The 16449-nt window shown below is 40.0% G+C and overlaps 1 protein-coding gene across 9 annotated transcripts in view; it reads left to right on the forward strand.

Annotated features, from left to right (window-relative positions):
• DMD (dystrophin) overlaps positions 1-16449 on the forward strand; it is a 2140576-nt gene that overhangs the window by 2078508 nt on the left and 45619 nt on the right. For 6 of the 9 annotated variants that reach the window (XM_090061814.1, XM_090061802.1, XM_090061808.1 and 3 more), the window contains 5 exons: positions 2341-2507; positions 6197-6308; positions 10516-10652; positions 11427-11465; positions 15992-16057. In XM_090061814.1, the coding sequence (XP_089917940.1) occupies positions 2341-2507; positions 6197-6308; positions 10516-10652; positions 11427-11465; positions 15992-16057 (521 nt within the window). The remainder of the gene's footprint in view (positions 1-2340; positions 2508-6196; positions 6309-10515; positions 10653-11426; positions 11466-15991; positions 16058-16449) is intronic. The other 3 variants (XM_090061809.1, XM_090061822.1, XM_090061811.1) reach the window with 2 other exon arrangements.

Genomic DNA, 16449 nt, shown 5'->3' on the forward strand with positions numbered 1-16449 from the left:
TGTGCAGTCTTAGGGAAAGTCACCCAACCTCCCTTCTATTTTGATCAGGTGAGGCGGGACAGAGCTGACGCTCATCTGGGGGTGTGGGGGGGAGGAGAGAGCGGCTCCCGCCCTGCATGCACCCCAGGTGGGCATGGGGAGGAGGTGTGTGCCTCTGGATCTGCGCATGGAGCAGGGCGGGCCACTGCAAGCTGGGGCCAGAGCTGTGCTGGGCTCTTCCCAGTGGGGGCCTGGGCCGGGCTGCACTCAGAGCAAGCAGCGGCAGTGCTGGGAAGGGGGGCCACAGGAGGTGGGGCTGCAACCACCCAAAAATTTCCCATAGCCATCACCTGCCCCAAGTGCAGCCCAGACCAGCCCCAGCCTGCAGTTGCAGCCCACCCTGCCCCATGTGCAGATCCAGGGTCACACGCCACCCCATGCCTTCCTAGGGTGTGTGCAGGGTGGGAGCCCCCTCACATGTCCATCCCGCGCCCCACCCCAGCTGAGCAGCACCTACCCTTGCCCCTGCCTCACTTCCTCCGTCACCACAGGGGGCCTTGATCTGCCCCCTTCCCTCCCCCAACCCTTTCCTCCATAACAGACTTACCAGCCCGATGCTGGTCTCCAGACTGCCGGGCTGTGCTTCTAGCCCCGTGCATGCTGCAGCTGTGCACATGTACGAGGCATTTATCAGCCACATTATTGGCCACATCAGGCAAAAAAAGTCAATTTCTGATGCTGTCAATTTTCCCTATATTGGTGTCAATCCACTATGGGGCCAATGTATCAGTGTACTTCTAGTACCCAGTGTTAAAAAAAAGTAGGTGACCCCCCCCATCCCCCCCCACACACATACACACACACATGCATATGCACACTCTCACTCACTCTAACTGAACTGTATCTCTGTATTGTCAATCTAGGTTATAATTTTGTTACCAAACTTTTCAGAAACTTGGTATCTGACCATTGTTACCTGGGTGCTGCTAAAGATCATTAGAAGCATGGATAAAACCACTAGCAATTTCTGTCAATTATGCATTTTAGCCCGTACATTTCATGCATCACATGACAGCACAACAAAGTTAATGCTGATTATTATTTAATCAGGTAAATATATTTAAATATGTAGAATGGTGTATGACACAAAATTAAAACTATTCTTTGCCTCTGAGATTTAAAATATAAAAAGCAGATGGTGAGAGAACAGGATGTCCTAGAAAGCCCAGAGAAATGAAGTAACTAGGGCTTGGGCTTGGATATTTAAAAAAAAAATGGTTATTAATGCATTTCTGATGGGTGACTTTGAAGGAGAAATTTGAATGAAAACATGTTAATAGTTTGGGAACCTGGGATGGATAATATATGGTAATTCATCACTTTGAATACATACCCACCTTTCTGCCTCCTTCCACTGACTTCTTCCTCTCCTTTACATCAGAAATCAGCTTACTGTCTTTCTTTTCAGAGCCCTTCACCTTTTGGCAGCATTTTATCATGTCTAATACAGTTTTGAAAAATGAATTTCCACCTCAAATCAACTCATAATGCCAGCTTCCATCAGCCACTTGATAGCAATTGCTTATTTGAAAATCTCAGTGTTTGGGAGAAACTCTCCATAAACACCCACAAAGCTACCTCATTATCCTCATTCAAATCCCTTTCTAAAACTCCATTTTGCTATGATGCCTGCACAATTCATGACAGTTAGATGGCCCATGTGCCACGTCATGCTGATCAGTATTGTCTCCTTGTACACTCTTTTCTGTTCATGTATGTCTCTCGTTTCTTGTCTGAGAGAGTAGACTCTCCAAGGCAGGGACAGTCTTCTTGTTCTATGTTTGTACAGCATGTAACACAGTAAGGCCTTGGTTCATAGCTAGGACTGCTAGGTGCTACAAAAATGGGTAAGGAATTGTGTGCAGGGGACTAGTGGAACATTAAAGTTGCTGTCACTGGCTAGGTAGAAAGGGTGGGAGAAAATGTGATAAAGGATGAAACTCAAGATATAGCCTAAGATAAAGCTTGTGGGGCAAGGAGTGGAGCAAGGAAAGTTCACAGAGGAAGTTAAGGAAATGAGGGAAGATTGCCTGGCCAGCAACTGATAGGAAAGGTCATGGCCTTGGGGATTGCTTAGGAGTAGGCACTAGGAGTATTAGGGAGGATGAAGAGAAAAATATATTGAATTAATACAGACAGGGGATGTAAAAAGTCAGGAGCATGTTTTAGGGATTGGGATATAGGAGTTTGAGCAGGGTTAAAAAGGAAAGGGCGATAAAGTTAGGAGTTGAGTACTTAACTTCAGGAAACTTGCTGGGTTTTTTCCCCTCAATCTTTGTCTGTATTCACCCTCTCTCACAGGCGAATAACAAGCCAGAAATTGAAGCAGCCCTGTTTTTGGATTGGATGAGGTTGGAACCACAGTCCATGGTCTGGCTGCCAGTGTTGCACAGGGTGGCTGCCGCTGAAACTGCCAAACATCAAGCTAAGTGTAACATCTGTAAGGAGTGTCCAATTATTGGATTCAGGTAAAATAATGACAGCCTTCTCTTACTAGCTTTGTTTCTGCTTGGTGTGCCAAGATCTGTTTGTTCTGCCAAGGCAGTCAAGTTTTTATTTTTATTCCAATAGTTTAGGAGGTGAAAAAAATCCAAACTAAACTTACCGATGTCCTATCTGGAGCAATATGGGCGCAGTAGTATAGGAAGTGGAAGCTGAAATGGAGAGAGAGAACCATTTCTTAATTCAAATACACAGTTTTGTTCTTTGATCCTGTTTCTCCCTGACCAAAGTACTGGCAGATTGCACCAGTAACTACAAAATTTACTTTATATTCTGTCTGTTCTGCAAACATTATTATGCTTTCTGGATTGGATCCTAATGAATGGCTTTCTGGGATTGTATGAAACATGCAAATGAATGGAAAATTTACAGACACAAAAATCAAGGACTACTATAGATATTTTTCAGAAAATAAGCACACTAAATTAATGGAATATTAACCTGAAATACCATTGTATTGTGATCATTTTTTTGGATTGAATCTGCTCAGACTATCTTCTATAAACACCTCTTCTTTAACAGTCATCTCAAGTCCTTGATTCTGAAATATTTCTGATGTGTTTAAACATCTGGATCAGCACCATGGTTACTATGGCAATGAATAAGCTACTGTGTTGTAAAATGCCTGTATATTGGAATGTCTGTTCAGAATCCACTTAACGGCTAAGTAAATACTTGCTTTCAATTATACATAGGCTTGTTTTATCACTTTGTTCCCTAATAGATTCTTTGTATGGTTTGTGTCCCTTTTATACACAATCTCCTTTTACCATTGGTATTTTGCCTTGTGTATATCATGCTGTTTACAAAGAGCTTTTTATAATGCTGCTTCTAAAGCCCAAATAGACAACACTGGGCAGACAGCAGTTGCACAGAGAAGCTATCATTTTATTCTACAATAGAAGACACGCTTGATGCTGGAGATGCAATGAGAGAAAGCTTTAAATGTCTAGTTTCCTTGTCTTGGGTGAAGGAGGAGAATAAATAAGGCACAGCCTTTTTAAATTACAAAAGTCACTGGATTTTCTTCACTGTGTGCATTCTTTTGCTAATCTAAGTTGAACTTCATGGGCACAGCCCCATCCACAAGTAGGAATGTACTTTTCCCCAGGGACAAACAGCAGTGGCACAATATGGGAATGCCCGTGCACTCGCTCTCTGGCATGTGGCATTTTGCCCCGGGTGGGGTAGGGGAGGCTGGGGCCAGCACCTGGCCTGGATCCAGCAGCCTTACCTGAGGGCCCTCAGGGACTGCAGCCACAGCAATTTGGCAGCAGGAAGCCTGACTGGCAGCCGGAGCATGGCTCCACCCACCGGGCTCCAGTTTTGGGCTGTGCACACTGCTGCCATGTGAACTGCCCTGGTTTTTTTAGGCAGGGATTTTTTGACACTGGGATCTCCCAATGTCAGTCCCCACTCTCTTCTCCCCACCCCACCCCCCACACACACGCTGTAAATTAGCCGTGTGGGGAACTCCTGCGTGTGTGGCACATGTGGTGTACAGCACTGCAGACATGTCTGCAGCACTGCATAGCACACGTGTGCACTTGTCTGGGTGTTCCCCTGGTGCTCTTTACTCCTCTCTCAACTTGAGATGGCAACCATGGTTGAGGGAGGAAAAGGGACGGGATGTGAGTATAGCAGTACCTTTACGGAGTGTCCCATACTTTCCCACTAGATGTAATATAAGAAATATGTGTTTCTGTTAGTGGTTCCCTCAAATGGTTAAATGAAAGAAAAGGGAACTGGAAAATTCAGTTGTTGTTGTGAGTGTGGGGTGACAGTCGAATGGAGAGTCTTATGGAAGAACTGGGAGCCAGGCAATCTGCCTACATGACTGCATCTGGTTTGATTTTGCCTACCTAATCTACCTCTTACGTGCAGAAAGAGCATCTCTTACTGTAGCAGGTTGTGCAGTTACATATTTCTGTCTGATGCTGAAAGTCACTTAAGGCTAAGGGTAAGACGGCAGTGTACTGAGGCATAGCAGGGCAGCATCACACCCTGGGCAGGTGCTGCACATGGGGCAGTGCCAGCTGCTGCAGTGCTAATGGAGGTGGCACAGCCAGCTGCCACTGTGGCAGCTGTCATTTTGCACTCTGCAGTGGTGGTGCCAAAGGCTGATGCCCCAGCTGCCTCCCCCCACCTCCCCACACCACAGTCACACTACTGACAGTGTTAGATATGACTTTCAGGAACCTGACTATGGTAGAAGAGAATTGTACTGTGTACACACAGATGCACCCAGCAGGCAAGTAGAATCTGGTCCCCAGTCCTTGGTTCCACAATGGCATAGCTTTAACAGGACAGGTGGAGAGCCAGGGCATTAGGGCTTTCTCATGGAAGGTGAGAGGTGTGGTTTTTCAACCCCTTCAAGCTGAGGAGAGCATTGAAGCCAAGTCTTCCATTTCCTGGGTGAGTTCCCTAAACATTTAACTCGTATATAAAATGTGGGTATCACCTCTATTCACCATCCCCCATATTTTGGAGTGAAAGTAGCGCTTCCTGCTGAGCTTTGTGCTGAACTCATTGCTGCCAGAGTATAGGAGGTGTTTTAGTCAGCAGTTCAGCATGCTCACAGTCAGAGGTCCTGAGGGTCAGGGGCACCTAACTGGTGAATCTCAAAGTTCTTTTAAGTGCCAAGTCATTCTACACAGGCAAGGCGGCAGCAGCTTTGAATATATACTGTAGCAAAACTTTAGGTGTCTAAGGAAAAACCTACTGGTAAAATCTTAGGGCTGCTTCATGCACTACCACATGATAGATAAAAATATGGTTTAGACAAGCTTTTAAGAAGGTGTGGATTTTCGGGCAGTTAGGGGTTCTGGGTCTAGATCTTAACCTCTCTGTACCTCAGTTTACACATCTTTAGGTGCTGAGTTGAAAGACATCTAAAGAATTGATTCCCTAAGTGTCACTGTGCTGAAAAGACAACTAATTTTATTGCTTTAGGTTATTGTTAATGAACTTCTGTTGCAACAACACAGGCCCTGTGCTTCTGGCTCTATTGTGCATTGCAACATAACAGATAAAATAGTTACCTATTTTCTGAAGCTGTTGAGGCTTAATGGGCATTTGCAAATCTGCATTCAGATCCAATCTTTGAACAGACAACTGTCCACACATGCACATTATTTTGCTGAATATGCTACAAAGAACTGTGACAAATTGTTACTTGAGGGTAGAAGGACAATAGACCTCACTGAGAATAAGTATGGAGAGGTGTTTTTTGGAAGAATTTATTTGGTCTGCAGGTACGATGGCAGGCCGCATGAGGGGAATAAAAACAGTTTAAATCAATGCCATTTAATAAAATATGTGTGGATGTCTTTTTACATATTATAAAAGACATTGATTCTGTTCTGTCTTGCCACATGAGCTTTCCTAGTATTGTCATTTTGTTACTGGAAATTGTTAACAATAGTTTTTGCTCACATGCAAACCATTTCATAATTGCCTTCTTTCAAATTGCTCTCCAGTGCCAGTGTTTAGGCCTCTATGGCTAAATGAGTATTGTATTGTGTTCACTGCATTATGTATTGTGTACAGCAAAGGCACTATCAGGGAAAAGGTGTTATTAACATAGGAAACGCCTTTACAGACTAAAAGAAAATTCACCCATGAAACTAAAACTATGTTTATTCCCTTCCACCAGGTACAGAAGTTTAAAGCACTTTAACTATGACATCTGCCAAAGCTGCTTCTTTTCTGGCCGAGTTGCAAAAGGTCATAAAATGCACTATCCAATGGTAGAGTACTGCACACCAGTAAGTAGCTGCCTTGATGACCCTTACTTATGATTATTATGTAGAAGGGAAAAGCTTGAATTGCTGTGTGGAAGCTAATGGAGCATTTATGTAGAGTGTTTTTTTCTGTAATTAAGTCGCCTTTTATACACCTTCATCTTTAGAGCCTCACATTTTGCAGTTTACAGTGAGGAATAACAGTGATGGTTTTAAGTAATTGGAATTTAAGGCTTACTGCCTTTCATTGTTTGTACAGCACTGTATCAAAATAGTTTATTATATGCTAATGAGTTGTTCTATGTTCAGTGTTAAATAATTGATTTTATGTATTCTACAGTAAGCCTAGGATTTTTGCAAAATCTATTTGCATCTTACAGAGGCAAGAAAAAAAGATTAACTTGCTATATATCACTGTGAGCTTTTCTCCCCTACCAAGTTCGTATTCTCTTCTTTTTTTCCCCCAGTGTACTTTGATTGCATTATAAACTCTGTATTATACAGAAGACACCAGTAGAATCTGTTTAATATGATAGCTCTTTTGGCATATGGTGGTTTACTGGTTTTTGTCAGTTCTCCCCCTCCTACAGCAAAATTCTTCTAAGCACGAGTGATAATTTTTTATTATAAGATGATATAATGATACAAAAAGATCTAGGACAAGCCTAAGAAAAGCGAACTGGATTTTCATCTCTGGAAGCCAGAAATAAGTTTCTCAGTGTGATTTGTGTGTGTTGTCTTGAATCACGGATGTAATATGAAACCCCATTTAATTGCCCCACAGAGGATCATTTCATATAAGGTAGTTCTCCAATGGTATATATTTGATAAAGCAGATCTTACTTGTTTTTCATGTGTCAGGGGAAAAGGGAGTATGAAGTTAACCTTTTGTACCACACCTGATCTCAGTGCTTGGAAGCATTGCAGCTGTGTATAAATCAGAGTAGCCCTCCAACTGCTCCTGCATGATGCAGAAGGGCTGCCTCTGTACTGAGTGTTAAGTGAACTTTACAGCAACCACCAGGCTTCTCCATGCAAGCCACAAGATGACCTTCAGGTCCTAGTGTGTGTTAAGTGGTTCCAAGATCTTAAATTCATCTGTGGTCAAATGTAAATGTTTAAAATAAACCATTCTAATAACAATATAATCAGGCTAGGAACCAAAAGTGTGTGAACTGTCTCTTAATTTCTATTCAGACTAAGGACATGGCCAATGTAGAGACAGTTATTAGCTTGTCTCAGTGATTGTGGAGTTAAAGGGCACCTATACAAGTTCCCGACTCCTGTTCTGATGCACTGCAGCAGACTCAATTAATTGTGTGTTTTGGAGTGTTCTTATTAGAACACTCCTGCAGCTTTGGCATCACATGTATTCTGTGTCCCTGCATTTCAAAATGGTGGCGGGTATGCTTTAACTAAAGCTTTAGTTAAAGCACCTCCACCACCATTTTGAAGCATGAGATGCTGAATACACAAGACACTGCAGGTGTTTTAATTAGGGCAGCTCCCAAGAGCTGCTCTAATTAAAATGCCCCCACCCCAGAACACATGTAAAGAGGCCCAAAGAAAAGAGAATATCTACTACACCTAAGATATTCAGATAAAGCAGTAACCAAGTTTCTGTCTGTGTTTATTTTTAAATTATATCATGTTTCTGGCATTGTCTAGTCTGAATCCATTTGCCTCTGCCAGTATCTCATTAAAAGTCTCCATTGGCTTACCCTTTCTTCATTGGCTGCTCTTTCTTAATTGACTGAGATGAGCAGAAATGATTTGTTGTACAGTGGCACATGTGAGAGGGAAAGTTTAGAACAGCAGACACAGGTCTAAACAGACTATTTTGTCAGAGGCATTGCTGGAGCAAATTGCAATCTTTAGAGTCATAGACCACATTATAACATTCCTCTCAACTGTAGCTGAAAGATAATTTTGCTGGATTGGTTACTGTTTCTTCTAGCCACTTTTTATTCTCCAAGTAAATGGAGTGAGAAGTTCCGGGGGGGGGGGGACTGTGTGCAGAATAACACCTGTACTACTGTTTTCTTGCCTGTATGGTTGGTTTTGGTGATGGACCTGTAACTAATGGTCTTGTCTCTCTCCAAAATGATTATAGATAAATGAATCAATATGAATGCGTGTGGGTGATTCTCAGTGGTTTCTTATTGGAATCTATTACAGGGTCCAATAGATTTTTTTCCCCTAGGAATACAGAAAATGCAAATAAGTAGCAGGCTAATTTTAACCGAAAACTGAAACTGCATTCCAACTACTGCGCATAGCTCTTTAAACTACTTTGTAGGCAGTAAATTTTACCGTGATTTCTGTTGTCTTCATACCAATGTACTGTGCATAGATGTACCAGCCAGAAACTGAATTTGGAGCGGATTACCTGGAAAAAATGTCTGTGCCATGGGAAGTTTAGGAACACTTTTATATCTAACTAAAAAATGACCCAAAGAAGTGAATAACTGTACCAAGCAGCCACTCTGGTCTCAAGGCTCAGACCAGAGCTGAGCTCTGGGCCAAATGGCTTACCCTGGGCCAAATGGCTCATTTGGCAGAGGCAGTGCACACAGCAGGGGAGAGTGCAAGGGAGACCATGGATTGGAGGGGGAACATGAAGCTTTCCCCACCCCAAACCCTACCCCTTATGCCTATGCCTGCTCCCCAACTCCCTACCTGCTCTGCTTTCCCCAGTTGCTCCTCACACCTTTTGCTCCAGCTCTGGTCCCTCATTTTGTTGCAAAGAACTCAGAAAGACCACCAAAGGTCAACAATGAATTTAAATTTCTGGTTTATCTTGTGAATCATATTTTCAGACCTAAAAATGCTAACTTTGTTTTTTGCCCTTAAAAAGGTCTCAAGGCAAGCCAGGATGTCATGGCACCCTACTTGAGAATCACTGTGCTTTGCCAAGCTATGGGCACATTTCAAAGATGGTGGGAATTCTTCTCTCTCCTATACAAAAAGATGTAAAGCTTACTTGTCCTTTTCAAATTTGTTTCAAAGGATTTTCTAGAACATCCTTCATTTTTGTGTCTAAGGGATATGGAAAAGCAGCAGCATGTGTGTCAACTGGAACAACAAATTCTACTTTCAATAGTAGGCACATAGTTTATTAGAAATTTTAGGCATATTAGTTTTTCTTCATTTCTTTCTTCCAAGCTATATGTACCAGGCAGGAAAATCTTTATGACAATCAAGAAAAATAATATTATCAGGTTGCTATTTTTCTGATCCTACTTTCTCTGTGAGGTGTAAGGCCTTAAGTAGAACTCGAATAAAAGAATTAAAGTTCTCCATTAAAATTCCTCAGAGAAGGGCCTTCTGAATCTTAATCAGACTGTAAGAAGAAAAGACAGATAATTTCTCCTTCTTAAATCTTCCCAGAAGGCACATTTTGATTTAATTTTGGCTTGGCTTATCTTCGTTTTCTTACAAAACTGATGCCTTTTTGTACTCCTATTGCGGTTGAGAGATGAGAGAAGGAGCTGAGTTCTGGCAAAGAATGAAAATGTGGGCAGCCTGCAAAGCCCTAAAGTGTTTATTCTAAATGCCTGCTAGCTCCAGATTGAGAAAATAAAAGGAGAAACATCCCACCCAAGAATTTCACCTGCTTTTTATTTTCCCCTGTTTGGACAAAACACTGATGGCAGAGAAGGCTGGAAAGAGAAACTTAAACATTGAGAAGAAGATTACTATCAGCTTTCATGGACTGTCTAACGGTAAACAAGAAATGCGCACTGGGACTCGGGACACAGAACTGGCTAATCAGGAGGGCAGGTGGAAAGTTATAGACTTGCTGCATAGCCTAGTTTCAGCCATTTCAATATGGAAGTGAACAAAGGCAAAGCACTTGCCTGCTCCTTGCCAAGGCAAAAGAAGTGACAGGTTTTTTTCTCTTTTATTGGTTGACTGGCTCAGTTTTGTCTGTCTGATAATATGAAAGAAGAAATAAATCTGTTATCTCAGGATTTTGGAGCTCAAAAACTAGAAATTCCTGTGTGTTGTATAGGTACGTTACCTTTTCTGGCAAATAATCATCTCATTTTAAAATGCTTTATATCTGCTGTGGTAAGAGTATAAAATAGGAGGTTCCACCAGTCAAATCATTGGCTGTCCCTGTTCTGTGTGCTCCTGCACTCTTTCAAATGGCCTGGCCAAAGAAGAGATAATCAAGGGCAATAATTGCCTCCTCAAAGGCGATTTTACTGTGATTTGTTGCTTTCAGACAACTTCAGGAGAAGACGTCCGTGACTTTGCCAAGGTACTGAAAAACAAATTTCGAACAAAACGCTATTTTGCAAAGCACCCAAGAATGGGCTATCTGCCTGTACAAACTGTCTTGGAGGGAGACAACATGGAAACGTGAGTAGCTCTAAAGCAAATAAGCAGTATCTCATTTAATACGCTCTTTGAGCTCCCCAGCTGGTGCCAACTCCTTTCACTTCCTAAATGCATAAAGCCTCTTTCATTTCTTTCATTTTTGTTTACTTTGGCTGAAAGGAAAACACAAGCTGGCATTTCAATTGCCATTCCCTTTACCCTATCCTTATAATAAATTAAACTTCAATTAACAAAAGAAAAGTACCTGCTACCTTACTGATTACCTTGTAAAACATTAAAATGGTTCTGGTAATTTGCAAAGTGGTGGTCTCAGCATTCAATTTTGATTTTCTTCCAAATGGATATCCATCATGTGTTGTATTTTTTAACTCAGTTGCTAAGCTGTAAATTTATCGGTCTAGCTTATTCCTTTCTCATGCCATAGATGTGGTCACATAAAACTCACATAAAATGATGTGAGGTAGTTGTAAAAATATGTAGTAATGATGCTCCTGGAGAAATCAGTCGGTGGTTTTACCTCGCTCTAACTGTATTGCAAGTTTATACTAACCAGCTATCTAATGGCAATTGTACAACAGCTTGTTATCTCTCTCTCTCTCTCTCCTTTTTTTTTAATTTGATATTTTAGTTTTATTTTCTGCCTTTTTGGTTAGCTGCTTTTCATGGTCATCCATGTTGGTCTGTTGGATTTTCTGTTTTTTAGTTGTTGTGATTTTTTTTTTAATCTTTCTGTAATTATTTTGCTGCTAAGTTTTTTCTGCCTCTCTCTTCACCTCCTCATTTTTTGTCTTGCAGTCCTGTTACTCTGATCAACTTCTGGCCAGTAGATTCTGCGTGAGTACTTTTGCTGAAGTGTGCTGCTGCTGCTGCTGCGTTCCCTCACTTTTTTGTTTTGTTTTTATTTATTTTTTACATATGTTCACTTCCTTATTTCGTTATGGTTCCTTTTCCTGATAGACTTTCTGAAAGTATCATTTTGATTCCAAATGCACAGAGTGGGACAGCACCAGGGTTTCTTAGGCATTGTGAAATGTATATTGTATACTCCTCTCAGGAGTGTGTGTTCTCATCTGATTAGCAGGGATTTGATGCACAATCCTACTAATGCATTTGAGAGTTTGTAATTTGAAAGCTTGTATCTCTGGATGACACTAGACCTTATGATTGTAAACTAAATGCTTTTCAGATTATATTAATTGAACTTTATGTTTTTAATAAAATTTCAGAGAACTTCAATTTGGTCTTATAACTGAGGCCATGATGTAAGTTTTTACACACACATACACAAGCACATACAAAAGGCTATAGCCATTGACAGTTCTTGGATATTTCATTGCAGTATTTCTGGTGTAAAAGGAATTGTGAAGGGGCAGTAGCTCTGAGCCTTTCTGAATTGTTTTCAGAAGCGACAGCAATAGGATTTTTCAACTTTGAACTGGATTTCATGTAAGCGCTATCTCTGCACATGCATTGTTTTACTGCAGTAGTAGTAGCTTCAGTATAAACTAGAGTTCTAGCATTTTTCTGCTCATTTTAAACTAATATAAATTATTTGTGAGTCTTAATTCACACACTTATGAATATTAGTAAAAAGAGAGTATTAAAATAGGAGGTTGTACCACTAATAGCATACACAGTTGGAAATAAGTATGACCTGCACCACACTTACAGTGAAGTGTTATTTAGAATAAACAAGAGCAAATGTATAAATTGGACTATTGATTTATAATTTCTACACTGAAAATAGACTGTTGTGAAGAGAAATGAAGTGCTCTTTCTCTAGGAGGTTGATTTTAAGGTGCCAAGAAATCAGCTTGCTGTTACAAACTGCATGTGTTTAAGGAGCCACTTATAAAGCAAGCCAATAAAGCCTGGAGCCAGACGGAAGTAGCTGGGCTTTGGAATTTAGGATGCATTTGTGTCTAACAGAGTTTCTCCTCTAAGTGCATCCATGGTAATACTGTCTATCACCTAAGTGTGGATCTGGGTTACTGACTCTTTAAAGCACAATTGAATCTTTTCTTACAAAAAGTTAAGAAAATTTCAAAAAATAAAAGCTTGAATGCTATGGAATGTTGTTGTTGTGTCTAACATAACATGAAATTAAGCTGGTATAACATATTTGATTTTAAGGCATGATGCTCACAGATCACTTGCACGAATAACTTTGTGACATGCTACACTAAAAGCTTTACAGAAAGGGTTAGGCAGTCTTGGGTATTAGCTCAAAGTTTTTACCTCTCATACATGAGAAAACACTAGGGTTAGAGAGAATTATGAGATACAGAACTAGATTTCTTTCAAGGGAAAATGCTTCACCCAATTTTTGGAAGTGGATCCTCTCATCACAGTAACACTGATAATGACCTTTGAAAACAAGTAAATACATGTGCATTCATTCTGATGATCAGAAAATTCCCCTCAACATCCAAAGCTGAGAACCCCGGTGTCGTACTTCTGTACAAGTTTTCTATCAGTCTCAAATGTTTTGTGTCCAAAATGTGAAAAAATTAGGAATGCACTGTAACAGCAAAGATAATGGATTGACATCATGATATTTGCGGTTAACACTGCTGATGCTGTTATAAAAATATGTTAAAATGTGATCTTTATAATTCAGACTGCTTGTGGGTAGGTTGGACATTTTGCAGAGACTCTCTGGTTGCCAGGCATGTAGCTTCAATTAAGAATTGCAAGAATTTCTTCTCATAATACCTTGGTAGTTAAATATTTGGAAACTGTCATTAAAAAGACTTCCATGATTCCTTATATTCAAAAAGCCTCAGCTTAACAAATTGAATATTTATTTTGAAAATGTGGGTTTATTATTACCCAGTGTTCTAGAGCATGAGAGCATCACAACATGTGGGTTTTGCTAGGAACCCAAGAGTAATACATTTCTTTGCAGTTAGTAATTTTAGGGTCTACGTTGCAGATTTCAAACAAACTAGGTCATATATCACTAGTAGTTATCAAGGCCTGCACAGAGCTCAGTGTAAAAATTGTAATAATGTAGAATTTACTATGCTCTTGGCAGGGGAAAATAGCCCATGCTGAGTTCCACGTTGCTGCCAGTAGACTGTTTCCAGTGCCTGACCTTGCTAGTATAGGTATTTACATACTACGTTAACTAAAACAGAGCCTCATTCAGACATCTGCTTAGAACTGGCATATCCGTACATACAGTCTTAGCCATTCACGCAACGCTGCTGAGTTAAAAAAGATCACAGCTTATTCTCTAGTAGTATGGCAGTGAAAAGGAATCAAGATTGAAGCTTTTTTGGTGATACTACACAAAAAAATCCTCCTTTCCTAGTTCATGATCCAGGAGTCTGATCTCAGATTATTTCCTCCGCTTCATTTTCAAAAGTCCTTGTTATTAAGATATTATTTGATCTTATTTGAAGGGTTTGGAGTACTTAACTTTCTCCATGGAATGCTTAAAAAACAAACAAGCTAACAAAAAGCTTGTAGCAGCATTATTTGTTGAAGGCAAAAGTGGTCATAAACATAAGCTTTATAATGCACTGAATTAGTAAGATGGGACATTTGCCTAAACCTATGAAAGAATAGCATTTGGACATACAGGGTTATTGGTTTTCAAAACTATTTGTCAAAACTTTTATTATCCTTTCTCTCATCTAATGGTAAATATATATTTCAGATTTAGGTTCATGTTTTTGTGGGTGAAGTTCAATTTATATTAGTTCAGGGGTGCAAATAAGCATTTCTGGTTTTCCTTAAAAGATGCAAATTAGTTTCTGAGGATGAGGCATCAAAAGATGTAGCCAATTTCTGAATGTCAAGAAAATAGAAATGTGGGGAACTATCAGCATAGCAGCAAAACCTTAAAATTACTATTATTATTAAAATGGCCTTTACCACAGATTTTGAAAGTGTGTTCAATTACATTCCTTTGAGCTACCTCCAACTGCAAAGCTGTCTCACACAATCTGGGATATCTGGTTGTGAAGAATTAATTGCTTGTCTATTGTATTTCTGTATGGTATTGAGGAATTCAGTGGATTGCATATATCTATTAGTTTGCCTCTGGTGATATTTGAAAGCACGATGGGTAAATGTGGACTTAGATATGGGAAAGCTTATCTCAGCAGAAATGAGTTTTATAATACTTAGCCAGTAACAGCTCAGAGAAAAAGCCTTCCTGGTGTCTGAGAAAAAGCATTTAATGATGATGATTTATATATATATAGTACATAGCTCCCTGAGCACCAGATATCTTAATTTTCTAGAGCACATTGCAAACTGATTTGAAAGCCAGAAGATAACCAATAAAGTATAATCATCCTGTAGCAAATTTACTGCAGGATTGTTGTACCATAATTTAGCAGCATCATGTACCACAAGAAAACACTTTCTGAGTTATAACTAGTAAATATAACAACTCCTTTCATTCACTTCTGAAAGGAAGCCACTCCGTGGCAAAACACACTGTGGGCAGCACCAGTGACAATTTTAATACGTGAAAGATAATAAACTGTATTAGGCACATTCATTGTGGCCATATTATGGGTTCTACTTGGTCTCTAGTAATAAAAAATTGCACCCCTAATTGACCTAGTCGTACCAGTTCAAATATAAAGCAATCCATAAGGGTGCAACAACTTTATTCTTGTGAAAAGTCCAATGTTTTTTTAGTTTCACAAAGGTGGAGGGGATCACAGACTGTCATAGCTGAAAGGTGGGTGATCCAACATAACACTGTTCTAAATACATTGCTGCTGCATTGGTTCAGTACCTAAACTGTAGGAAGGATGACCATCACCAAAACTACAGTTTTGAGTCTTGCAATCTTTTATTTAAACCAGTAATATTTAATATGTAATAAGGTTCCCACCTGATTGGGCATGGCTGAGGGTGCTTGAAAACTCTAGTTTAAAATGGACATGCTACTGGTAGTTTAGAAACCAATATTGAAACAGAAAGGAAAAGACAAAACACTTTCAACAGGGTTTGACAATTGGGCCTGAATATTATACAAAATACAGTGGTAACTGAGTGAGGCTGGGGAATGATGACAGCAAACCTCATCTTTAGATCCTTTATTGACATAAACTCCTCCAGGTAACTCTATTTTCCTGCCTATGTATCACAAAACATCAAGACCACAAAAAAACTGCAAATGAACAGACTCCCTTTTCTGTGGTGTCCCAACACATCCCATGCCAGTGGATCAAAGAAGTACACAAGTCACAGGGGTTATACAAGTATAACTTGCTGTTTGATGATCACATCATAAGCAAGAGGCATGGAAGTATGAGGGTATAGACATACCTAAGTATATTTTTATCTTTTCAGGGGATATTATTTGTGATTAATCAGTTTTTTCTGCCTTATAGGCCTGCTTCGTCCCCTCAGCTTTCACATGACGATACTCATTCACGCATTGAACATTATGCTAGCAGGTATGGGACCAGCTGGACATTAGGCAAATCGTTCGTTAAAAGTCATTTAGAACACACCCAAAGACAAGCCATCATTATAGGTGTTTTTAATAACTGAACTTAGTATTTTTCCTAGATCCTGGGGTAGGTAGTAATACAGAACTGACTGATACTAACCACCTTGCTAACTAACTTGCATGCCAAACCATTGTATGATGATCCACAAGTAAATATGATCCACTTAACAAGTAAAGCCAAAGCATGTGTGTGGTTTGAAACTAGCATTTGCATTCTGCATTTAGTGCATTAAGTTCACATAGGGTTTTATTTCATTAGAAATCCTGGTATAATCATATAACGGAAAACAGCAAGCCCTCTAAAACTTCTATCCATCACTATTCAAGTCTCAGATG

The sequence above is a fragment of the Crocodylus siamensis genome, chromosome 1 (genome assembly GCF_052110815.1).
Source record: "Crocodylus siamensis isolate JL-2025a chromosome 1, ASM5211081v1, whole genome shotgun sequence".
NCBI classification, from domain to species: Eukaryota; Metazoa; Chordata; order Crocodylia; family Crocodylidae; genus Crocodylus; species Crocodylus siamensis.